This window comes from Balaenoptera physalus (assembly GCF_965194825.1).
Source record: "Balaenoptera physalus genome assembly, chromosome: 1".
Taxonomy (NCBI): Eukaryota; Metazoa; Chordata; class Mammalia; order Artiodactyla; family Balaenopteridae; genus Balaenoptera; species Balaenoptera physalus.
Window position 1 is genome coordinate 158,003,408 of NC_138882.1, and position 25,106 is coordinate 158,028,513.

At 47.0% G+C, this 25,106-nt stretch overlaps 1 protein-coding gene and 2 long non-coding RNA genes across 6 annotated transcripts in view; 2 read left to right on the top strand and 1 right to left on the bottom strand.

Annotated features, from left to right (window-relative positions):
* Window positions 1-23,404, bottom strand: part of RAD54L (RAD54 like) — a 31,952-nt gene extending 8,548 nt beyond the window's left edge. The window contains exons 1-16 of one of the 4 annotated variants that reach the window (XM_082454454.1): window positions 22,779-23,392; window positions 22,613-22,699; window positions 21,092-21,211; window positions 16,331-16,391; window positions 15,461-15,596; window positions 14,947-15,016; window positions 14,541-14,829; window positions 14,189-14,313; window positions 8,763-8,913; window positions 5,202-5,328; window positions 3,792-3,866; window positions 3,514-3,644; window positions 2,883-2,993; window positions 2,599-2,722; window positions 2,167-2,245; window positions 1,676-1,855 (exon numbers count right to left, since the gene is read on the bottom strand). In XM_082454454.1, coding sequence (XP_082310580.1) covers window positions 1,676-1,855; window positions 2,167-2,245; window positions 2,599-2,722; window positions 2,883-2,993; window positions 3,514-3,644; window positions 3,792-3,866; window positions 5,202-5,328; window positions 8,763-8,913; window positions 14,189-14,313; window positions 14,541-14,829; window positions 14,947-15,016; window positions 15,461-15,596; window positions 16,331-16,391; window positions 21,092-21,211; window positions 22,613-22,699; window positions 22,779-22,781 — 1,869 coding nt within the window. In that variant the 5' untranslated portion in view covers window positions 22,782-23,392. Of the gene's footprint in view, window positions 1-1,675; window positions 1,856-2,166; window positions 2,246-2,598; window positions 2,723-2,882; window positions 2,994-3,513; window positions 3,645-3,791; window positions 3,867-5,201; window positions 5,329-8,762; window positions 8,914-14,188; window positions 14,314-14,540; window positions 14,830-14,946; window positions 15,017-15,321; window positions 15,433-15,460; window positions 15,597-16,330; window positions 16,392-21,091; window positions 21,212-22,612; window positions 22,700-22,778 lie in introns of those variants that run through there. The other 3 variants (XM_082454453.1, XM_082454455.1, XM_082454456.1) reach the window with 3 other exon arrangements.
* On the top strand, window positions 8,763-10,437 carry LOC309657429. The gene is made up of 2 exons (XR_014261810.1): window positions 8,763-8,877; window positions 10,278-10,437. It is a non-coding gene; the product is annotated as an uncharacterized lncRNA (long non-coding RNA).
* An 86-nt stretch (window positions 23,405-23,490) lies between the features above and the next one.
* LOC309657423 overlaps window positions 23,491-25,106 on the top strand; it is a 28,210-nt gene continuing 26,594 nt past the window's right edge. Inside the window, exon 1 of the long non-coding RNA XR_014261808.1 lies at window positions 23,491-23,597. This is a non-coding gene — a long non-coding RNA (uncharacterized lncRNA). The remainder of the gene's footprint in view (window positions 23,598-25,106) is intronic.

The window sequence follows — 25,106 nt, forward strand, 5'->3', positions numbered from 1 at the left end:
CGTAAATGCAAGCTGTATCTGGCGCAGAAGCTGAAGCTGAGAACAGCTATAAGGATCCACGTGGAGTAGGTATTAGGGGAAGAGTGCCTGAAAGGATGCACAATGAGGATCAGGCTGAATAGAAAGGGAAGCCAGACTGGGAGGAGCTGGGGCGGGGGTAACTAGGGACATTAGGTTGAAACAGATATAGGAGGTATGAGAAAGCTGGAAGGACAGGAAATGAGAGTAGAATGAGAGGTATTAAAGCTCTGGGTACTGTGTAGTTTTGGTACTGTTACAAGTTCCATACTGTGGCCTTGGGAATAACGCGAGTAAAAAAATGAGGGGGAGGACTTCCCTGGTGGCGCAGTGGTTAAGAATCCGCCTGCCAATGCAGGGGACATGGGTTTGAGCCCTGGTCCGGGAAGATCCCACACGCCACGGAGCAACTAAGCCCGTGCGCTACAACTACTGAGCCTGAGCTCTACAGCTCGCGAGCCACAACTGCTGAGTCCGCATGCCTAGAGCTGAGCGCCGAAACAAGAGAAGCCACCGCAATGAGAAGCCTGTGCACCACAACGAAGAGCAGGCCCCACTCACAGCAACTAGAGAAAGCCCATGAGCAGCAATGAAGACCCAACAACGAAGACCCAATGCAGCCAAAAATAAATGAATAAATTTATTATTTTTTTTAAAGAAAGGGACTTCCCTGGTGGTGCGGTGGTTGGGAATCTGCCTGCCAATGCAGGGGACACGGGTTCGAGCCTTGGTCCAGGAAGATCCCACATGCTGTGGAACAACTAAGCCCGTGCGCCACAATTACTGAGCCTGTGCTCTAGAGCCCGGGAGCCACAACTACTGAGCCCGTGTGCCACAACTACTGAAGCCCACGCACCTAGAGCTTGTGCTCCGCAACAAGAGAAGCCATTGCAATAAGAAGCCCGCGCAGCGCAACGCAACGAAGAGTAGCCCCCGCTCGACACAACTAGAGAAAGCCCGCATGCAGCGACAAAGACCCAAGGCCGCCAAAAATAAATAAATAAATAATAAATTTTTTTTTTAAAAAAAGGGGGAGTTAAGGAGGTCATTAGAGATGAAGTCAAGGAAACATGAAGGCCAGAGTGCTGGAAAATTGCAGGTCCTTGAAGTCAGCCAGGATGATAGCTGGATTTGGGGAAGAAATGAAGACTGAACTGGTGTCCAAAGTTATTGATGAATTAGGTAAACAGCAGAAGGTAGATGACTGTAGCAAGGAAGAAAAAGAGGGTAGTCAAGACAACATGAGCTTCAAAAGAGGTACTATACGATGGATGGTCTGACTGATCACTGAGAACTTGGAGAATGCCAATACCACTTCTTAGCCCCGTGGGACATGGAGTATGAGAAGACTACAAGGCAAGCGGTACAGAAGAAATCAGGTGTAAGAGAAAGCAAGTGTCCTGTGAAAAGGATGAGGCCACAGGGGAGTTTGTTAACTACTGCACAGGCATCCAGAGGGCATAGTAAGAAGGATCTGAGGAACAGGGTGGTGAGAGAGGGCAAGAAAAGAAGAATAAAGAGCTCCAGGCTAAGCCCATAGCCTGGCCACTGTTACGGGCAGAGGGGCCAAAGAGAGGCAATGAGAAACAAACCAAGGTGGTCCTGAAAGTCTTATTCCATGACCCACACCTACGCTGACCATTATCACCATCCTTACAGAGAGCAGGCGATAGATATAGCAGGTCTTCTTTTGACCGTCACGCCAGACCCGGGCCATGGCTTGTTCATCATTGGCTGGGTTCCAGTCAGGGTCAAACATGACCAGTCGGTTAGCCCCAATGAGATTGAGGCCACAGCCCCCAGCTTTGCTGCTCAGCATGAAGACAAAGTCAGGACTCTGGAAAGAGAAGAAGGAGAAAAAGAACCACTTACAGCCCAAACTAAGAATCTTGCTCAGCCCAGCCAACTGTTCTCTCATGTGCAGACCAATTGTGAGGACCACCAGTTTGCTACCTACCAGCCAATTTACCAGCCCACAAGGTCAGTTCCCAGTACAGCCATCACCAACCAATCAGCCTAACCCTACCATACCCACCAGAAAAAAAAAAGTCAAGAGAGACCTAAAGCAGAGCCCCTTTGTAGATTCTGTCAACCCTTAGTTCTGATGTTATTGCATTAGTGGTGTGGGGACAGGAGCTGTGCACTTACGGATGGATTGTTGAAGCGCTCCACAACCTTGGCTCGCTTCTTAATGGACATTGTGCCATCCAAGCGAACATATAAGTACCTGAAGGGGAATCCAAAGATCAAATCAAGAAGGAAGCAGAGCCCCCTTGGAGCCAGAGCTACTGAAGGGACTGAACCAACCATGCTTGAATGCTGTTCATATACAGCCTGAAACCCTGAACTCCCAAAGGGAGTGGCAGGGAGCTAAGGGCTAGGACTGTCCTGTGGAGTACCAGAAGGACAAAGAACTATTCTGCTTAGAGATGGAGTTATGGCCATTGGAGCAATAAGGAAACAGACATCTTCTGGAAAGTCCCTCCTGCTCCCACATCTTGGTCCATATCCACCAATCAGAACACCTACTTTTCCTAGGGGTACAGTAGGAGAGGTACCCCTTTGACAGCTCTTCCCTACCTTCGGGCCCGGCAGAGTTTCTCAAAGAGGTCCAATGTCTGAGTGTAATTGGACACCAGCACTACTTTGTCACTGCTGCAACTTCGGGTCACCGCCAGAATGTAATCAAGGACCAGCATCTTACCTGGGAAGATCAACAACCATCAGCACCCAATGGGCCATCCCAATGGCCCAGGATTCTTACTCATGATATTCTGCCATGAGACAGAACAGATCTAGCACAAAGAGACAACATCCCACCCCTCTTCCCAGAGGAGCCCAAAGACTGGTAGGAAAGGACTCACCTGACAGCTGAGGCTCTAGAGCCTTGGAGCTATAACCAGGGGGAAATACGTCCAAGGTACCTTCAAAGCCATCCTCTTCCTTCACACACTTGTCATAGATTAGAGCTGGATCTGAAAAAAACTCCAAAATGCCAGCTACATTGCTTTCAGAAGTTTCCACTTCAATGCTCGTTAGAACGCCCTCTAGAAGCCTACCCAGACCTTCCTCACCACCAGATTTGCTTGTTTCCAAATCCCAGTGTGCAATCAGTGCCACCTGGGATCATGAGTGGACAATTTTGCTCACTAATGTGTTCTGTGTTCTCCCAACAAGAGGCGAGCTATACCAGACAGGGCAAAGTTTGTTATTTTTCCCCCGTCCAATATTTTTTATGCATATGTGTGTGTGCACACACTCTCACGCGCAGTCCTATATATTCCAAGCATCAAGCATGGGTCAGGCAAAGGATAAGCTAAATTTTCCAAAGCAAAGGGTCTGGTTTAGAGTACACAATACATGAGCTCATGCCTTGTGGAGGCACAGAATTACATGTGGCCTCTATGAGGACTATGGACAAGTTTTAGTGAAGGTGGCTGAACTACCTTCCTTGCTCACTCTCACAGAGGACCCCAGTGCACGGATCCAACTCACGATTACATAGTTTCTTTAGTGAAGTGATGGAAGAAAGGGATGACACACTCATATTGCCCTCACGCAACTCTTCTGCTGGCTTGGCCTGTCTCAAAAACCTCTTGTATAATTCAGTCTGAAGGGGTGTCAGCCTGAAAAAGAAAAAAAAAAAAGGAGCTGGGTCAGCAGGAAATGCTGGACCACACTTCTGCCCTCCAAGGACACACTGAGAGCCCAGCCATACCTCAGGGACTGAGCTTTTACCCACTCACTCCACACCCCTCAGTTGAGTTCAGTACCTACAACAAACCACCTGCTCGATCTTCACAGGCAGATATTTAGAAAGGATATCAGATGTCCTCCGTATCAGGCACCTGGGAGAACAAGATAAAAAGACAAGGGGCTGATAAAACTGCCACCCAAAGGACCAAGACTGATTTTCTTTTGTAGTATCAAATGTCAGAAACCCATCAGCCCTATGGCAAAGATATCTATACCAGGGTCTCAGTCACGGGAACAGAGACCCTTTCAAACAGTCTAGCTCAGACGGACAACTCTCTCTTCCCCTTCAAAAGGTCAGCTGGGGCTTCCCTGGTGGTGCAGTGGTTGAGAATCTGCCTGCCAATGCAGGGGACATGGGTTCGAGCCCTGGTCTGGGAAGATCCCACGTGCCGCGGAGCAACTAGGCCTGTGAGCCGTAACTACTGAGCCTGCGCGTGTGGAGCCTGTGCTCCGCAACAAGAGAGGCCGCGATAGTGAGAGGCCCGTGCACCACGATGAAGAGTGGCCCCCGCTCGCCGCAACTAGAGAAAGCCCTCGCACAGAAACGAAGACCCAACACAGCCAAAAATAAATAAATAAATAAATAAATAAAAATTAAGGGGAAAAAAGAAGGTCAGCTGCCTTTCAAGGGAAGGCAGAGGTCTCCTACTAAGCCTGGTGCTCTGACAGGGGAAGTAAGCTGTAAACCACTGAGCCCTTATGGGAGTTTCTGCTTGCATTTGCCCAAATGCCTGCTGCCACACGGCCCAAGGTTCAATGAAAGTATGCCCATACTACCTGGCAGACCAGGAAGGACAGGATCAGGCACCTAAGCAGCAGCTCCTAAGAGCACACTGACTCTCCTTCCTGCCATCTTAACCTGGGAGGGAGGTGCCTGTTGGCAAAAGCAAGACTCTTCAGGAAGCAGATCATCAAGTATACATAACTACAACAGAGGACTCCAGAATGTACCTGCCCCTTGAGCTATGTGGCCCCCCTGGAGAGAGCCTTGTCAGCCTGGGAGCCATACCCATCCTTCAGATCTACTACCTGTCACAGAAAGCTATGGGACGTGGGAAGGGACGCCTGATGCTTTAGGTGTGAGACTGACTGAGAGGAAACTTCTGAAGTACTAACAATGCTCCAAGGGATATTTTGCTCAGGAAGTCTAGCAACAGAAAAAGGCTTCCTCAGCAGGATGCTAAGCGGCACCAAACCAGACCACAGGACCCAAGGTCAGGGAGAAAGCAGGGAATCAGCCTGCAAGACCCCTTCATTTATTCAGTGACTACTGTCAGGGCACAATCCCACTCTCTTAGGAGAATCCCAGACCTCAAGGCCAAGGCCACAAAGGATCGGCTTTGGATGGCTAAGGAGGCAATTCTGATGACCTAATGTGGGGGGACCCAAAGGGAGTTACTACTGTCTAGCCCACCCCCCCCCATTACCTATTCACAATGCTGATGAGCTCCCGCAGTCGCTCCTCTCCTAGATGCCTATCTTCCTCACTGGCAGCTGCATCTCGACCCTTCAAAATTGGCAATTCAAAATGCTTCTTGAACTCCTGGGCAGTTCCTAAGCATAGGAGAAAAGGCATTAAAGAATATAGAAAAGTAATGACTTTCCCACTGCCAGTAACAGCAGACTACTTTGTCACAGACCAACCTTCTATTGAGAACAACAAAGCTGAACAAATTATAGGCAATTTCTGTTTGAATGGATCAGAGAGCTACCAAAGCAGAAAAGACTTGAAAGGCCAAATAATAAGATAGCAAGTAGATCAAAACCCAAATATATAACTAATTACATTAAATGTAAATGGACCAAATAATCCAATTGTCAGGATTTTTTTTTTTTAATAGCCCACCTATATACTGCTTATAAGAGATGAAATAGCATGTACAATGAAGTACAAGACAGTCCTCAACTGGGACTTCCCTGGTGGTCCAGTGGTTAAGACTCCACGCTTCCACTGCAGAGGGCACAGGTCGGGCAACTAAGATCCCACATGCCATGCAGCGCAGCCAAAACAAAAAACAAAAAACAAAAAAAGACAGTCCTCAACTTATTATGATGGTTTGACTTATGAATTTTCAACTTTATGATTGTGTGGAAGCAATATGTATTCAGTAGAAACTATACTTCAAATTTTTTTTATTAATTAATTTATTTATTTATGGCTGTGTTGGGTCCTTGTTTCTTGTGCGTGGGCTTTCTCTAGTTGTGGCAAGCGGGGGCCACTCTTCATCACGGCGCACGGGCCTCTCACCACCGCGGCCTCACTTGTTGCGGAGCACAGGCTCCAGACGCGCAGGCTCAGTAACTGTGGCTCACGGGCCCAGCTGCTCTGCGGCATGTGGGATCTTCCCAAACCAGGGCTCGAACCCGTGTCCCCCGCATTGGCAGGCAGACCCTCAACCACTGTGCCACCAGGGAAGCCCTATACTTCAAATTTTTAATTTTGATCTTTTCCCAGGCTAGCAATATGAAATACCATACTCTCTCTTGATGATATTGGGCAGCAACAGCGAGCCACAGCTCCCAGTCAGCCACGTGATCATGAGGGTTAACAACCGATATACTTATAACCATTCTATGCCCATACAATCATTCTGTTTTTCACTTACAGTATAGTATTCAATAAATTACATGAGATATTCAGCACTTTTTATAAAATAGGCTTTGTGTGAAATGCTTTTACCCAACTGTAGGCTAATTTAAGTGTTCTGAGCACATTTCAGGTAGGCTAGGCTAAGTTATGATGTTTGACATTAAATGCTTTTTTTCCTTAAAGGTGTATAATTATTTTATATGCCACATACCACTTTATTTTATGATTTTTTTTTTGGTTGGGGTGCTGTGCCACATGGCATGCAGGATCTTAGTTCCCCAACCAGGGATCAAACCTGCACCCCTGCAGTAGAAGCGTGGAGTCTTAACCACTGGACCACCAGGGAAGTCCCTTAAATGCATTTTTGACTCAAAATATTTTCAACTTACAATGGGTTTAGTGGCACAGAACCCCATCATAAGTTGAGGAAGATCTGTACTGATACATGCTACAGTATGGATGAACCTTCAAAACATTATGCTAAGTATAAGAAGCCAAACACAAAAGGTCCCATATTATATGATTCCATTTATAGGAAATATTCAGAACAGGCAAGTCCATAGAGACAGAAAGCAGATTGGTAGTTGATAGGGGTTGGGGGTAAGTGAGGATAGGGAGCAACTGTTTAATGAGTATAGGGTTTTGTTTTGGCCAGGAATGTAAAAGGTCAGGTACCTCACAAAAGAGGATCTCCAAATGGCCAATGAACATATTAAAAGGTGTTCAACTTTTTTTTTTAAACAATCTTTTTTTTTTTTTAAAAAATATTATTTATTTATTTGGCTGCGCCGGATCTTAGCTGTGGCACGCAGGATCTTCGTTGCCACGTGCAGGATCTTTAGTTGCGGCATGTGGAATCTTAGCTGCTGTACACATGTGGGATCTAGTTCCCTGACCAAGGATCGAACCCAGGCCCCCTGCACTGGGAGCGTGGAGTCTTAAACACTGGACCACCAGGGAAGGCCCAAAGGTGTTTGAGTTTTATTCAACATTAAATAAATGCAATGAAATATCACTAAACACCCATCCAGAATGACTAAAATTTTTTTTAAAATGTGTTCTAAAGATAAACATTGGTGATGCTATAAAGCAGAGGCCAGCAAACTATAACCATGGGCCAGCCACCTGTTTCTATAAATAGTTTTATTAGAACACATCCATGCTCATTCATTTACATTTTATGGCTGCTTTCATAGTGCAATAGCAGAGCTGAGTAGCTGTGACAGAGACAGTATGGCCTACGAGCCTAAAATAACTATCTAGCCTTTTTTTTTTGGCCACACTGTGCAGCATGCGGGATCTTAGTTCCCCGACCAAGGATCAAACCTATGCCCCCTGCGTTGGGAGCACAGAGTCTTAACCACTGGACTGCCAGGGAAGCCCACTATCTACCCTTTTAAGAAAAAATTTGCTGGCCCCTGATGTAGAGACACTGGAATTTTCATATACTGCCGGTACAATCACTCTGGAAAACTGGAGTATCTACTAGGGTTAAACACATGCATAACATATGACCCAGCAATTCCACTCTTATGACAGAGGAACGCATACTATGCTCAGGTAAAAAAATGTACAAGAACGTTCACAGGATCATTATTCAAAATAATAAAAAACTGGAAACAATTCAATTGTCTATCAACAGTAGAACTAATAAATTCTGGTATATTCATAAAATGGAATAGTATACTAAAGTGAAAAACAAACTACTGCTATAGGCAACAACATGCATGAATCTCATACACATAATACTGAACAAAAGAATCCAGATGCAAAGGAAAATATGCTATATGATTCTTTAAAGTTCAAAAATGGGCACTAATAAACCCTTCCACAGATATCTATGTGTAAGAATTGCCCAAGCTATGGTTGCCAGGGGCTGGGGGGAGTGGGAAATGGGGAATTGCTGCTTAATGGGTAGAGTTTCACTTTTGCAAGATGAAAAAAGTTCTGGAGATGGTTGGTGGTGATGGTTGCACAACAATGTGAACGTACTTAATGACACTAAGTTGCACACTAAAAAATGATTAAAAACAAAACAAAACTGCCTAATACAGAGTCTGCTCTGAGGCCAAAGCTCTTGAGAGGCGGCTAGGATGTGATGAGCAAAAATGCCTGGGGATAGTAGTTCCATCCCCAGCTCATAGAGACAATGCCCTGCATAGCACCTGCCACCTCTGCAGTGGAAAAAAAGACCAGAGTGGGCCTTGCTGAGTTGCTCAGCAGAGCCAAGGTCTCCCAATGGCTTTGCTACTCCTTGACATGAGAAGTCTTCCTAGAAGAGTGCTTAGTGACCCACATATAACTAGTGGTCTCTCCTCTCTCTCCTCAGCTAGCGTTACAATCCCAAGGCTAAGGCAAGGCTCCTCTCCAGTATATCAGACAAGGCCAAGATTCTTACCCAGGATTCCCGAATTAACAAAATGTACCAAGCTGAAATACTCAAGGAGATCATTCTGGATGGGAGTCCCGGAGATGAGGACCCGTCGGCTGGTGTTCAAGCTGTCCAGGGCCTGGTAAGTCTGATTCTCAGAGTTCTTGAGCCTGTGCCCCTGCAAGGAAATTAATTCTCACTTAGGCATGGGCACAATGTGGCCTCCCTAACAGTAGCAAAATCTTGTATAGACAGGCAAAGAGGAATCATGAGCATTACAGGTCCTGAGGCCTTGGGAACTGGGCAGGGGGCAGCAAAAGCGAGAGTTTACCCACTCTCTCGGGGAGAAATGCCAGGCTCAAGAGACAGACCTTCAGCTTCTAGACCAATGCTATATCCATAAAGCATGGATTCTCTATTTCTTCCCCTCCTCTTCCCTGCCCCAACCTCCAGAGCCATAGTAGCCTGCCTATCCTTTTCAGAGATCATTCAGACATGTTAGAGACCCGTGCTTTCAGGGAATCCTCCCTCTGCACTAGCCCAACCATCCCAGAACCTCCTGAGCCAGATGCCTTCTGTATTAGTCTCCCAGCTATCAGTGCTAAGGGGACTTGGTCCAGGCTCCTCCTCTCCTCTTTCCACAGAATCCAGCCAGCTCAGAAATCTAAAGAAAGAGCCTCTCTCTGCCTCTTTGCATCTCTTCCCCAATCCCTATATCACCCACCCCAATACACACCTGTTACTTCTCTCTTTTAAGCCTTTTAAAACAAAACGGTAAAGGACCCTATCAACTTTCCTCTCTCCCCAAGAATCACACGGGCACGGTCAGGCCTGCGCCTTTTCTACCCCCAGCCCCTTTCAGCCCCACACTGGGCAGGGCACACAAAACACAACCACCAGTGAAAGAATGAACAAATAAGCCAGCCTTTCACAGTGCAATTAAACACAGACCCTCCACTGATTCTCCCATCTGTGGGATCAAGTCCAAGCTCGTTAGCTTAGTACTTCTCAGTTAAGGACCCAGCTGACTTCTTTGACACTCTCCACAGCTTGTCACAGTCCAGGAAACTACAACTCACCACTCCTAATGCTGGATCTCCTTAGGTCTCATTGCCCATGCCATTCCTCTGCCCACAATTCGCTTCCACAGGCAAATTCCTCAAATGTCACCTCCTATGCAAAGCCTTCCTCAATGACCCCAGGCTGTTGGGGTCTCTCACCTCTGGCTCTTATGGCACTCTGTACATAACAGCTGTGCACTGAATCCTTTTAATGTGCCAGGCACTATACTAAGCACTTTACCTATATTCTCTTCTAAAACCCAGATAACGATCAGATGAGAGGAAATTACAATACCCTTTTAGAGAAAATGAGGTTCAGAGAGGTGAACAGTTATCCAAAATCATGCTGGTATCAAGTAGCAGAACTGAGATTTGAACTCAGGTGTGTGAGATTCTGAAGTCCGGGCACTATACTACTCTGCCTCTTATCTACTGCTATATATACTAATCACATTCGATTGTACTTTATCTCCTCACCAAGGCAGGAACTTTTAAAGGCAGAGACCACGTCAGATTTGCCTTTGTAACAGTGCACAGGACAGAGCCCCACACAGAACACTGCTCAGTGAATGCTTGCTGAAGAATGACTGAATAAGCAACATTGCTATTGAAGAATCAGACAGACACCCATAGAATTTTAATTTAAAAAAAAATGACTGGATGTTGTATACCTAAAATGAAAACATTATATGTCAATTATATCTGTTTTAAAAAAAAATTTAAAGACATCCTAAACAAAGAAAATAAACTTAAAAGTGACTGGAGGATCCAAGCAACAGCCCTGAAACAAAAGGCTAAGACTTCTGAGCTGAAGAGGGAAATAAGACTTGAAACTCGTGAAGAAATTACCCAAAAGGCCCTGGGGAAATGGGCATCCATTGGATCCCTCTAAACAATTGGATCCCTCTAAACTGAAGCCCCCATGACGGCTGGCAATCATGAGATCCCCAGGGCCTGACACATAACAGGTACTTCATAACTCAATTAATGAACTGAACTGATGCACTACCCCTGTGGGTCTCTGTGAAAGGGAAAGCCAACCCTAGCTCCTGTGGGACCTTCCTGGCTCCAGACCCGGCTCCTGCCACCATCGGCCACGGATTTAAAACCCAAATGCTGGCATCTCAGCAAATCAAATGTTTGGCCAGATGAAAAGTTGTCAGAGTTCTTATTTATAAGCTGCTGCTGAACTTCTGTTCTGGCAGAATTCTCAGATTATCCTTTTAAAAGCAAAAAATGATACCAAGATTAAATACCACCACTTGTCTCTCTGAAACATGAGCCCCATGAGTAGATTCTTGTTTTTAATGCATTTCCCAGCATCTGACTTGCTTTGTGTTCTAGCACTTGTAAAGGAACATACATGGGTCCAGATGAGGCATACAGGGACAGTCCTTCCATAACCAAGCCAAGCTTCTCCCTACACCAAGCTTTGGTTACAACCAAGGCATTAAGAGAGAAGAAAGAGTCAGGACTTAAAATCTCAGACCTGGATTCAAGTCCCAGCACTTCTCTGAGCTTCAGTCTCCTCATCTCCAAAACTGAGATGATGATGATGATGATGTCAGTCCCTCCCCTGTTCATACACCTTACAAAACGCTTCCCTATATCCTCTTTCTTGATCTGTATCATGTCCCTTTCAGGTAGACCATGTGCTATCTACTCTATAGTCTCAGAGCAGTCTCATCTGCAGTCACGCTTACAAGTGGCAAAGCCAACACTGATCCCAAGTGTTCTGACTTGCCCTGTCTAACTCAGATCACAATGTGGATCAAGATTTTGTACAGTTATTATGCTATTATTACGTTATTATTTCTGTGTTCCAGAGAAAAGCATCAGCTGGGAGGAAGCTGGGAACATGAAAGCCTGGGGCAGAACCTTCTCTTTCCCAGATCCAAACAGGACAAACTTCTCCTAGAGTAGGCTGACTATCTTTCAGGACTTTGGCTTCCTCAGGTCTCTGACAATTAACACACTGCTGACAAATAAAAGGTAGAAAAAAAGAAAAAAAAACATAAATAAATAAAAGGTAGAAGAGCAGAAGGGAGGGCCAGGACCCTGCAGTGTGGCAAGAGGCAGCCTGGTCCCTCATGCCAGTCAGCTCAGAAAACAGGAGAGGATGAGGAAGAAACGAAACACTATAGAGGAGAAGAAAATCTAGATGCTCCCCAGTCCTCAAGGGCTCAACAGCCTGCCTTCCCTTCCCTTCCCCAATGCCCTGGCCTCTAGACCAGGCTCCTGGCACAGTCCCCCTCCATGGTGATGAAGCAAATGCCAGGGTCCTGGGCAGTGGCCACGTGCATACCCCATCTCAATCTGCTAAATCCCTTACTCCTACCAGGGAATGGCCCATCAGCGTATCAGAAGTTGGCAGACATGCCAGACTCTTCATAAGGACAAAAGCTCAACTGGGAAACAGCTCACTACTAGCAAGCATGGTACCCCAAAGTAAGCTTTTCTTCTCTGTCCTCTCCCAAAAGACCCTCAGATACAGGGTAATCTATAGTCCCCAGAGCACAGTCAAGCCTGCCAATCAGTTGACAGATGGGGCCAAGTCTTTCAGCCACCTCTACACTAAAGTCCCCAGGGTGTGCAAAGTGACCTTACTTTCCCCAAGATGTAAACAATGGCAGCAGGCTCAGGGTAGCCAAGCCCCCTAAAGACGTGGGAAATTCTTTATACAGGGAAGCTCCCAGCCACCCTCACTGCTTTCCAAGTAGTTGCATCCCTACCACCCTTCATGCACAGTGCTGGAAAAGGCCAGAGAGTAACAACTGCCGTATTTTCCTTAGTCCCAGAGAGTCAACACAGACTCACAAGGTGTATGGACTATCCACACTGGACTTTCCTATCTCCGTGCTTCTGTTCACATGAGTCCTCTCAACCTAGAATAAAAACCAAAGCTGAGGGGACTGCCCTGGTGGTCCAGTGGTAAAGAATCCGCTTTCCAATGCAGGGGACGTGCGTTGGATTCTTGGTCGGGGAACTAGGTTCCCAAAAGCCGCAGGGCAAATAGGCCCGCACACCACAACTACTGAGCTCATGCACCTCAACTAGAGAGCCTGTGTGCCGCAAACTACAGAGCCCACGCACTCTGGAACCTGCATGCCACAACTAGAGGAGAGAAAACCCGCACGCCACAATTAGAGAGAAGCCCACACGCCACAATGAAAGATCCCACATGCCTCAATGAAGATCCTGTGTGCTGCAACCAAGACCCGACGCAGCCAAAAAAATTAATTAATTAAATAAATAAGTACATACGTACATAATAAATTAAGGGACTTCCCTGGTGGCGCAGTGGTTAAGAATCTGCCCGCCGATGCAGGGGACACAGGTTCGAGCCCTAGTCCGGGAAGATCCCACGTGCCACGGAGCAACTAAGCCCATGAGCCACAACTACTGAGCCTGCGCTCTAGAGCCCATGAGCCACAACTACTGAGCCCGTGTGCTGCAACTACTGAAGCCCGCGCACCTAGAGCCTGTGCTCAATGAGAAGCCACCACAAGGAGAAGCCCACGCACCACAACGAAGAGTAGCCCCCACTCACCACAGCTAGAGAAAGCCCACACACAGCAACGAAGACCCTACGCAGCCAATCAATCAATCAATCAATAAATGGCCCTGCGTGAGATAGACAGATAAATAAGGGACTTCCCTGGCGGTCCACTGGTTAAGACTCTGCGCTTCCACTGCAGTGGGCATGGGTTCGAGCCCTGGTCAGGGAACTAGATCCCACATGCCATGTGGTGCACCCAAAAAATAAAACAGAATTTAAAATAATTAATTATTTTTAAAGGTGAATTATTTTTAAAAAACCAACAACAACAAAAAACAAAACAAAAACAAAAAAACACCCAGAGCTGACATGTACCAAGGTCTTATGACATACCAGGCACTGTGATAAAAGCTTTCCTTCATTTAATCCTCACAATAATCCCATAAGGCAGATGTTATCACCCCATTTTATTGACACAGAAAAAGAGGCTTGGGTGGTTAAGTAACTTACCACTTACTCTGATAAGTGGCAGAGCCAGGATTTGAACGAAGATCTCTCTGACCCTAGAACCTGTTCCCCTGAACACTGTACCATGTCTCTCCACCCATCCAAATCCCTCCCACCCTTCAAAGTCCTTTGGTCTAGGAAAACTGTCTAGAGGCAACAAAACCAATCAGCCCACAGCACCTCACTCTCCTTGGCATTCCAAGCTCTGCTTAACCCCTCTTTCAGCAAATGGTACCACGGGCTCTCCCTCCCATTTGCCTCCTTCAAGGCAGTATGTTCTGTCCTCTACATCCCCCAGTAACCGGCACAGCCCTTGGACGGCAGTTCTCAGTGAGAAGACATCGACAGACTTCCTCCCACCACCCAGACAGCCGAGTGTCAAGTACCTCATCACATATGACCAGTCCAACACTCCCTCTCCGGAGGACTCCGACATGAAGGCGGAAAGTCTCATAGGAAATGATGAGGATGGGAGAAGGCACTCTGGCTCCACGCTGGTTCATAAATCCTTCTACGACAAAAAAGGTGTCAAGGGAACAAATCTGAGAATATCATAAAGAAAAAGCCAGTTTGACGATTCTTTAATTTAGCCTGGAAATAACTATTTCAACTCTTTCCACGGGAATTCTACTTTCTGCCACCCCCTCCCTGCCCTCAACTCTGACCATCAGTGAGGATACACTTAAGACAGGAGCAGGTTGTATGGAGAAGTGCGGCCATGTTTGTTAAGGCTCCTACCCAGCTTTTGGTCTATCTCGTCCTTAGAGCCTCCGTCGATGGCTAGAGGTTGGATCCTCCCTCCAAGCCATTTCCCAACTTCATTGTACCAGTTCTTCACTAGGCTGGAGGGCGACACCACCACTGCCTTGTCAATTTCTGGCTTGCATTCTGGACTCTGGCGCAAAAGCGTCCACATCAATGTGATGCATTGCAGCGTCTTGCCCAGGCCCATCTCATCAGCCATGATGCAGCCATGGCTTCCAGGGATGCGCCGACTGGTGACACACTCCCACAGGAACTTCACTCCCTGGGGAATAACAGCACTCAGCCCACTTTGGCATCCACACTGCTGCTGCCCCAGGGATGACAGCCCCTCAGGTGCAGCCCCTACCCTAGCCCAAACTCACCCCCCAACTCCATTTACCTCTCTCTGATGAGGCCTCAAGACCTTACTGAGAATAGGATCAACGACCACATGGACAGGGAGTTTTTCCCTGAGAAAACACAACAAAGAAAACACGGAGTTCAGACACGGGCAAGGGCACACCCTCAGAAAGTTGTGTCCTGTTGATTCAGAGGCAGCTGCCTAAGAGAGGACCTCCTTGGCCTGGTGCAATCAAACCATAGCAAATTCCTCTCCAGGGTGAGAAAGTTAGGAGACGGAGATGGGTTCCCTATGCCATCACCTTAACCCTCCCCGTGCCCCTGAGTGAGCCTGGTAGGAATGGATGAGGAAACCCCACCAACTGGACATGTCCACATGTTCTTCCCCAGGCACTCTCCTTCCCCACCTACTCACTCTGGATGGTACAGTAGTCATGACAGCACTCTGAAAACATATGCAGGTCCCAAGGTGAAATCACACGAAAATGCCCTCTGCCCTCCAGGTTTGTGCACTTAGAGGACCAGAACTGCTCAAGAAATACCAGTGCACATACTTGTCAAGCTTCAGCTGGTCGTGGGCGCTCAGCGAGGGAGGCTCGTACAGAACCAAGGCACCTTCTTCCAGAGGGTCATGGAGGGCCCGGCGGACCCCAGCCCTTTTGAGGCCCAATGCCCGAGAGCCCAGAGGACCTAGAAACCAACAATTTGTCACCTAAGTCTCTAAGTTGAGGAGCTCCAGCAGGCCCAGCTCAAATGCCTATCCTTCATATAAACTTTCTTAAGCTTCCATATGACCCCCTCTCCCAAAAACCTCTCCAAAAGCAGTTTGGGCACCTCTGCCTGACCATTACCCAAGTCTGCCTCAGATCAGAGTTTTCCCCATATGACTTCTCCCATTCAACTACAAACTTCTGGGGGGCCAGGTCTCGTTCATCTTACATCAAATCAATCCTGGAAAGGTCTGAAACCCTAAAGGGGCCTTTCAAGACTGAGAGGTCTTGAGAGTTTGCCTCCTCCCTCCCAGGCCCCAGTTTTAGCACAATTCTATGCCCTACATAAGGCAGGGGGAAACCCTATAGAACCTAGGCCTCTGATAGAGCCAACTTCATAAAGGAAATGCTACTGAACTCACTTGGACTGAATGTAGCCTGGGTCCATCAGCCACCCTGGCCCACCAGGAGCTTCCTGAACACTGACATATCCCCACCAAGAAGATGAGGGGCAGTTAGTCTTGGTAGCCTTTGCTGAAGCTGTCAAACACAGACTTCACGCAGGCCCCAGGAAGGTCACCCCATACACAGTCACCACTGGACTGGCATCTTTAATTCCAAGGTAAGCTTGTACTTACAAAAGCAGAGGTTTTAATCTATTCAGGCATATTCACACGTGACTAATTTAAGAAATAGAAAAGTCTCCATTTTTACCTTGATAATTTGGAATGGGGATTTTGAAAGGCTTTGACAAAATGCTTCGAATAAATGCTTCCTAAAAAGAGAAGAAACAGGGATTCAGGACTGACTGGAGATGTTATGGGATAATATTTTTACAAATGCAGTCTAAAATGCCTGTTTAAGCATCGTAATACATTCAGAGCATTGTATTTTGATTACGTTTCATTCAGATGCATCTAGAACAGAAGCAGATGTGCTCCATATTAGATTATTAGGTTTTGTACAATGGCTTTTACCTTTGAGGCTTTGCATAACGTTCCACAAATCGCCAGGGACAAGAGAGTGCCAAAGCAAATACCTAGCCTTGGTCAACCACAAGGCTCAGAGCCTTTAGCTCATGAAAGACCATGCCAAGTAAGGACACCTAACTATTCCCTAGGCTGCAGCGCCCTAAGAAGAAAGCACCACAAACTCACCCAATCCCAGTACTAACAGAACTCCAATGTCTGGATTCAACCACTGTCCCACAGGGTTACATCTTTCCAAGCATAGCGCACATTTCCTTTTTTGTCATATCAGTTCTGCCTACTGCATCCAATTTCCATATCAACTCTCACATCAGCCTCCTTGGGAACTAAACAGCCCTTCAAAGAGTAGTGGTAGCAGGAGTAAAAGGAGCGATAGTATTAGTAAAATAATGTTGACAACAGCAAAAGTGACAACAATAATGATGATTAACAATGTATGCCAGATGCAGTGCTAAGCCCTCGCATTCATGTTACCATTTAATCCTCATTAACAGTCCTATGAGGTCCATATATTACTGGCATCCCCATTTTACAGAGGAGCAAATTGAGGCTGAGTCGTTTCCCAAGTCACACAGCCATGACATTTGCAGGACTTTCCTGATTCCAGGCCCTTACTTGTAACTACTGGGCAATATGGCTTCCTAATCCAACCTGTTTGAGTATAGCCATGTGGATCAGCCCAGAGTCAGCAGCTTCCTGCCATGGGAAGGCACAAGAGAGGGAAAAACATGAGAAAGAGGACATGAGAGAGAGGGGAAGCCAATCACCAAGAAAAAGCAAGGGACAAGGGTGACAGGAAGTCTCTGTGTCATCACTTCGGCCTGGAATCAGCACTGGGCTACGGGGCTGGGGCAGGAGGAGGCAGGGGAGTCCACAATGCCAACTCCTGAGCTAACTGAAAACTCCCATCAAAGTTCTGATCTATATGCACCTGAGCCCTCAGGGAATTACAATAGCCTGTAAACCTCAACAAAATAAGAGCTAGAACCCAAGAGAGCAAGGTAAAAACAAGACCAGAAACCCTAAAGGTAGTCTTAGTGGAATACATTAGTGGAAAAAGAAGTAATGAAAAATACTCCCTTCTAGCAATAAGGTATTTTAATAGGGAAAAAAGCAAGCCTGTCTTGCCCTGCAATTCTTACCTTTTTATTCTGACTCACTTCTATACAGATTATAAATTAAATTCTAGAAACTCAAGGTACTTTAAATAGGAAAAATGTAATGAATATATTTGGCAATCTATTGGAAGACAGAAAAGGAATGTGGAGAACTGAACTTCATCACCACACTAAATAACACGACAAGCCCAGGGTTGGAGAAAGGCCCAAATTCTTTATTTGCATATTTCTTTGCAGCTGAATAAAATCTTTTGACTATGTTTAATTACCATAGCAATGATGAGAAACTCATATATAGAACATGCTAACAAAAAGCTACCTTTAATTCAAAGGAGAGGAAAAGGAAAGAAATGGACTCTAATTTCTTTCCTAACTTGGCGTCAATTCTGCTTTTAATTCTGAAACTATTATTTTCAAGACTGTCAATATAAGAGGCTAGTATTGAAGCTCTAAGTAGCCAAGAATTTATGCTCTAAATTTAAAAAGACTTTCAGTAAAACCCAGGAGCCACAAGTTCTGCAGGTAGAAGTGCAGGCTCGTGCAACTACTGTGGAAGAAGGTGAGGACCCATGGCCAAAAACATCTGAAGGCAGAGCCTGCAAGACTTGCAAAGGCCAGCCTCCAAGAATCTGGTCTGGTAGTAGTACTCACTAGACTCTGACAGAGGCAGAGGAGAAACCATGCTCTCACTTTATTTAGTTACTGAAAATTCATACCACCCTTTCCTTCTGATGATAGAAGAGGGAGAAGAACATCCCTCCCCCAACCCAAGGTCAAAGCTTCCCTCTTCCACAGAGAGTCACTCTGTCAGGTCTGTCTGATCTCTCCTGTTGTCTCAACTTCTCCCTACTAGCTCTTTCTCACCAGCATTTAAAACATGCTTAACTCTCTCCTATCTCAAAAACAAAATGTCCTTTGACTTCTTATCTCCTCCCCTTCAAACTTCTAGAAAGAGCAGTCTGTCTCCCCTTCCTTATCTCTCACTCCTCCTATCTATCTTCTGCCCCTTCCACTCTTCTGAAGTGATTCTGGCCAAGGTCACCAATGGCCTACAAGACCTTAACTCCAAGGGGTATGTTTCTACCCTATCTTACCAGACAAAGCTGGCCACTCCTTCCTCTCAAATATTCTCTGCTTTTGACTTCCATGACACCACTCTCCCACTATTTTGCCTTTCTAGCACCTCATGCTCAGTGCCCTAGTGCGCTCTTCTTCCTCTGCCCAATCCCTTTAAAAGTCAGTGTTCCTCAGGGCTCAGCCCTAAGCTCTTCTAACTGTGCATTCACATGGACACTCCAATACACTTTGTAGGTGTCAAACAAACTCTATGCCAATCACCCCAAATCTATTTCCACTCCATAACTCCCTCCTAAGTACCACACCCACATCTGCAAACCCAGACATCCTACAGGACTTAAAACTGATTGTGTCTAAGGCTAAAGTCTTCATCTCCAGAGCTGCACTGACTTTTGTGGTCCTGAAGCATTTTTGCCTTTGGGGACCCTTCCTCCACAGCTTTCAAACAGGCTGTTCCCTCTATCTAGAACACTTCCTGTTCTCTTCACCTGGCAAACTCCTCGCATCCTTCAGAACTCAACCTAATCAGCATGTCCCTCAGATTCGGGTCTCCACCAGCCTCCAGACTGTTAGGCCCCCTGTTTGCATACTCCCACCACATCCGCACTTATGTCATATAGTTCTAGAGGACAATAAAATGAATCCCGAATGAAAACAGTCCCGGAGGACTACACACCACTTTTTAAAGCTCAAGAAAACGATTAAACAATGTATTACTTAGTGAATTATATATATATGGTAAAACTATCACAAAAAGCAAGGGATGATGAATATAATTCAGGATAGTGGCTTCCTCTGGGAATGAGAAAAGGGATTATGAATTTGATGATGTTCTAGTCCCGGATGGTGGGTTCACAGGTGTTTATTTTGTTTTATATTTTATATACATTATACATATATGTTTTCATATTCATCAAATATTATGTAAAAATGTTTTTAAGCATTTGCTGAATGCACAAATAACTAACCTCCACTACACGTTCCCATCAACATACTCCCATTTTTCCTTCAAAATGTCCCTGTAAAGGAAAAACACGATCCTGTGTCTCCTCTACTCTCAATACTACACTTCTTCTGACACCAGATGTGTGGGTTTTCCATACATGAAGCAAATCTTCGGCTCCACGTGGGTGCCCTACAACTTAATTCCAACACTATCTTCCAGGAGAAAGCATCAGATCCTAAAGGGTTCAGCCCCACGTGACTGCCTTCCCCACTGCTTCAGATGCAAATCTCAATTCCGTGTGGTTACCTGTGCTTCTGACCACAAGCTATAAATCAAATGTTCCCACAACCCCCTCCTTGGGTTCGATTAATTCGCTAGGTGGCTCACAGAACTCAGATACAGTTTACTTACTAGATTACTGATTTATCACAAAGTATATTAAAAGATATGAATGAATAGCCAGATGAAGAGACACACAGAGGGAGGTCTGGAAGGGTGGTGAACACAGGAGCTTCTGTCCCAGGGGAGTTTCGGGTGTGCCCCTTCCCGACTTCCTGCTCACCAAGTCACCAACTAGGAAGTTCTCCAAACCCTCCCATACCTTTTGGGTTTGTAAAGAGTAGGACTGATTAAACATTGGCCATTGGTAGTTTGGTTCCCCGGGCAACCAGCCCCAAAGTTAAGTGCTTTACAAAGTCATCTCATTAGCAAATTCAGGTGTGGCTGAAAGGGGTTTGTTAGGAATAACAGAAGACACTTTTATCACTCTTATCACATTCCAAGGGTTTTTGGAGCTCAGTGTCACTCTGTCCCTCAGAAAGTTTGGAGGAAAAAGCTTTGGATGGAGCTAGGCAGATTTGACACCTCTGTAACTTTGAGCAAATTACTTAACTTCTCTGAGACTCAGCTTCCTCATCTTAAAAAATGAGAGTTACATGAGATAATGCACAGAACCTGCCACTTGATGATTACCTTTGATTTTACTAGAGGATACACATGAAAGCTGTAGGACTCTGGTACTTCTTAGAAGCTATATGCAGAGTCAGAGACAGTTCTCTGACAGGTTCCAACACCCTGCCATAGCCTTCACTCTCCTGCACCCTCTTGTCCTCAGCAATCTGAGCCACCTGAGATCTGGTGCCCAAGTAGCTATAAACAAGGGGAATTCCAAGTCAGGCACACAATCTCTAAGGAAAGAGGTCAGGCCTTTTCCAGGCCCCAGGAGCTGTGGGCAGGCCCAAAGCCCCCACTAAAGCATCTGCTGGCTACTGTGTGAGGACCGAGGGAGCCTCCCTAGACAAAACAGGGCACACACAGACATTGGCAGGTTGCAGTTAGGGCTTACATGTTGACTGCTGTCCAGACACGGTGGTCGATTCGTTAGTTGAGTCAAAGGTTTCCGAAAAGGAGACAGGAAACACTCCTGGCTCTGGGTCTCACTGCTGGATTTCCGTTTCTTAGGAGTCTAGGAGAGAGAATTGGGAAAGGTGAAGTCTGGAAGATACAGAGTTCACCACAATGGCAACTAACATTTAAAATGCTTATTAAGTGCCAGGCACTGTGCTAAACTCTTCACATGTACAATATTATCGTGTATCATCTTCACAGTAATCCTAAAATACACGTTTATATCCTGATTTAACAGGTGAGAAAACTGGAGCTTAATGAGGTTAAAGAACTTGCCTAATCTGAGGGGCACTGGAAGAGGTAAATGAAGTGGGCCTGTGAAGGGCAAGTCCATCAGTAGCACAGAGTCATGCTGCCCGCAAATCTTCACTCTAAAAGCCCCAAGGAATACTGAGTGACCCTTTGCTTCCCTCCCTGAGTTTACCAATGCAGGGCAAGAGTACAGCTGCTCCCAACTCCCAGGCCTCTGAGACCACTCTCAACCATCCACACCACGGCAATGAGAACACCAGCACTGAAAGCATTTTCTGGAGCAACCAGTAGCAGACAGCACCAAGTACTGCCCCAAGTTCAAGTCTGAGACCCATGTAAGTGGCAAGGGGCAGCCAATGTGTCTCCCTCACAGGTAGAGGAGCCGCCTGCACACCAGCAGTACAACTACAGAGTAAGCCCCACTGAGCCATCAGGCAAGAACCCACTTGTACCAGATTGCCAAGGTATTTGAAGCTATAAGGCATACCTGAAACAGAAACACCAGGCCCCTTCCGCTCTCTCTACAGGCTTTTACTTACTCACTCACTAACCCCGCCCAAAACTGCCTTTGAGAAGTTCCTTAGCTATCTCTCCCTCCAAAGTTCCAGTGGCCAAACATTGCTTCTTGAATTGCTCTCTCTGAAGTACATACTACATCTTCCTACTGATTTTGGTTACATAGGTCCTGCCCACAGCCAGCCCCAGAAAACCTCCAAGGCAGAGCCCAGTCCAAAGTCGAACATAGTGCCCTTGAGTATTTGCAGGGACTGGAGGGGCATTACCCCTCCAATCTAGGCCCAAGTGAGCTCAGACTCTAAGGTAGGCCCAGTACACTCTACTGTTCTGTGACATTGGGCAGGTGACAAAGAGCAAAAGAGCGGGCTGCTAGTTGCTGTCGGGGACCCCCCCTTTTTTTTCCAAGGGAGCCAAAGGGCCCAACCCAATCAGCTCTTTGCTTTGGAATGCCCCTTCCTAACCAGGAAAATTGAGGCATATTAGCTTCTCATGAGCACCTTGAGGACAAAGATTTTATTTATGTGGTTCAATGCCTGACACATAGTAAGCACTCACTGAAGTTTACTGAAAGAGGCTTCTGGAGGTGACGGGGTTCACTCCAAGTAACCCCAGAAACCAGGTCTAGGGTTCCTTTCTGCCTCAACAGCCTGCACCCCCACCTCCCCTATCCCCTTGAGGGCAGAGGGCTCACCACTGCTCCAGGCCGCCAGTCCTCCTCATCACAGGGTCCGCCTTCCGGTTTTCTCTTGGCCAGCTGACTGGGAGCTAAGCTCCTCCTCTGTAAGGAGAGGACGGAAAGTGAGCCCATTAGACACCGCCATAGGGCTAGCCACAGCCTCCCCTAGGCCCATATTTACCATTCTGGGCCCAGGAACATAAAATGTCAAGTACCCATCAGCCAAAGGTCAAAGGCACCCAACAGCTGAGAACGCAGAACCAGCCTGGTAAAGAGCGGGCTGCTACATTACTGAGAGCATGGGCTAATTAAAGAGGGAGCATGGATGGAGGGAATACAGCCAGGGGCTGAGGTTTGGGCCCAAACTGTGAAAGTGTCGGTCTCCAGTTAGCCGAGGCAGCCAAGGCGGAAGAGAAGGCAAAAAAGGAAATACCCAAGCAGAAATGAGTAGAGGTCTGGGATGGGGCAAAGAGGCAAGGTAGGCTGCCAGACTGAGTAGAGTGGAGTCGAGATAATGGTCCCAGGTGGACGTGAAGGCAGAGGGTAGCTGCGGGAGGGAAAGGGTAATCACAGGCCAGGAGAGAGGCTACGGTGAAAATTCGAGGCCTGGGGAGGGCGAGTCCGGAGAAGGAGTGCGGATGCCGGACTGAGGGAGGCCGAGCAGGGGTCCAGGCAGGACAAGTAGAAGACCCGGCCTTGGGAGGGTTATCCCAGGCGAGGCTGGAAAGAGCGGCAAGGCTGACCCTCAGCCCAAGCACTCCGCCTCAACCTTCCTCTTCCCAAAGCGCGCGTTAACAGCCGCCAGGACTCCCGGAACCCGCCAGGCCCGGTCAATCGAACCTCCCGCGGTGCCGCCACCGCACCATCCATTGGCTGCGTTCGATGACTTCGGCGCTCGCGACCCAAGGACGGGGGCAGGCCTAGCGCTGTGGTCGCTGAGAGGCCTGGACTCTGGAGCTGGGTAGGCTAAACGGACGAGCGAGGAGGAGGGACTTAAGAGGTAGGGCGGGGCCTGCAGTGGCGGGAGCCGTTGGGCGAAGTGGGCGGGGCGGCCGCGCCCGCAGGGTTTTTGCACCCGCGGGCTGGACTCCGGCTCCGGTCCACTGCCGTTTGCGGGAGACCGGTGAGCTTCCCGGACGGCAGCTGAAGTGACAGTTTACCTCCGACGGGGCAGCGGAGGACCTGCCCCTGTGTGCGGAAGGCTGAGAAAGGAGGCACGTGTGCGTGCGTGTGTGTGTGTGTGTGTCTGTGTGTGTGTTTGTGCCGGACCTGGAGAGGAGGTCGAGGTTGGAGTCAGATGTCGCTCCTCCCGGCCCTCTTCTTCCCACCTCCCCCGCCGCGGGTGGAGGGAGTTTTTCCGCCTGGACTCCCTACTACGTGGTCGGCTAAGGCAGTGAAAGCCCCCAGGGGACGTGAATTTAAGGTCTGGGGGTGTCTTGTAGGAAGCTACCTTCCTTTCCTAGGGAAAACCGTGTTGGTGGTAGTGTGGTTTTGGAGTCAGGCCTAATCCTATACACTCAGTCTACCTGTAGACTCAGTCTCTCAAAACGTCAATTACTTCATACCGAAAATGTACATTATGTTAGTACTTTGGCTATTCTGAGAATTAAATTAATGTGCTTAAAATTCTCAGTATAATGCCAGGCACAACCCAGGTGCTCACTAATAATAGTAAGGGTATACACATAGCGTTTACTGCCAGGCACTTCTAAGCTTCTTAGTTATAATAATTCATTTAATGCTCACAACAGTAAGGTAAGTTTATCATTGTCCCTGTGGGCTAAAAATCATTCACAACCAAAAAGTTGAGAGTTATGTTTTATTTGGCGGGAATTTTTAGGACTTCAAGCCCAGGAGGCAGCATCTCAAGTAACCCTGAGAGAACTGCTCTGAGGAGGCGAGGGGGGAGCTAGGATGCATAGGAGTTTTGCAACAAAGGGCAGGTAGTCTGGAACATCAAAAGATTACTACTAATAAAAGAAAACCAGAAATCGCAAGTTAAGGAATTTAGCACTTTTCTATATATGGGAAGATGTAAGATTCTGGGCTCAATGAAATCATTCCTTTGATATGCACCTTAGCTATCTGGGTCCAGTATCCTGTGCTTTCACATCCTAAGTTTCCTCAGGGCTCACCTTAGGGAGGGGCTGCAGTCTGAAGGCTGCTAGATGGCAGGTATTCTTTGTTTCCTTCCTGAGTTCCCTCAGGGCTCACCCCCTTCGTTGTTGGCTGCATGGCTGCAATCGCTGATGACTGTGACACCCTTTGTTTACTGATATGGCAGGCAATATTCCATTTATCATCCCTATTTTACAGATGAAGAAATGCTCAGAGACACTAATCTAAGGTCACACACCTAGTGAGAATACCCAGGATCTGAATTTAGAGTCCCTGTTCTTAGTCACCATGGTATGGTAAGGAGGGGCTGAGCCAAGTTTTGTGGGGACTGAAGCTTTTGTAAGTACTTATTGAGACCTTCTAAAATTAGGTACACATTAAAATTAGGTAC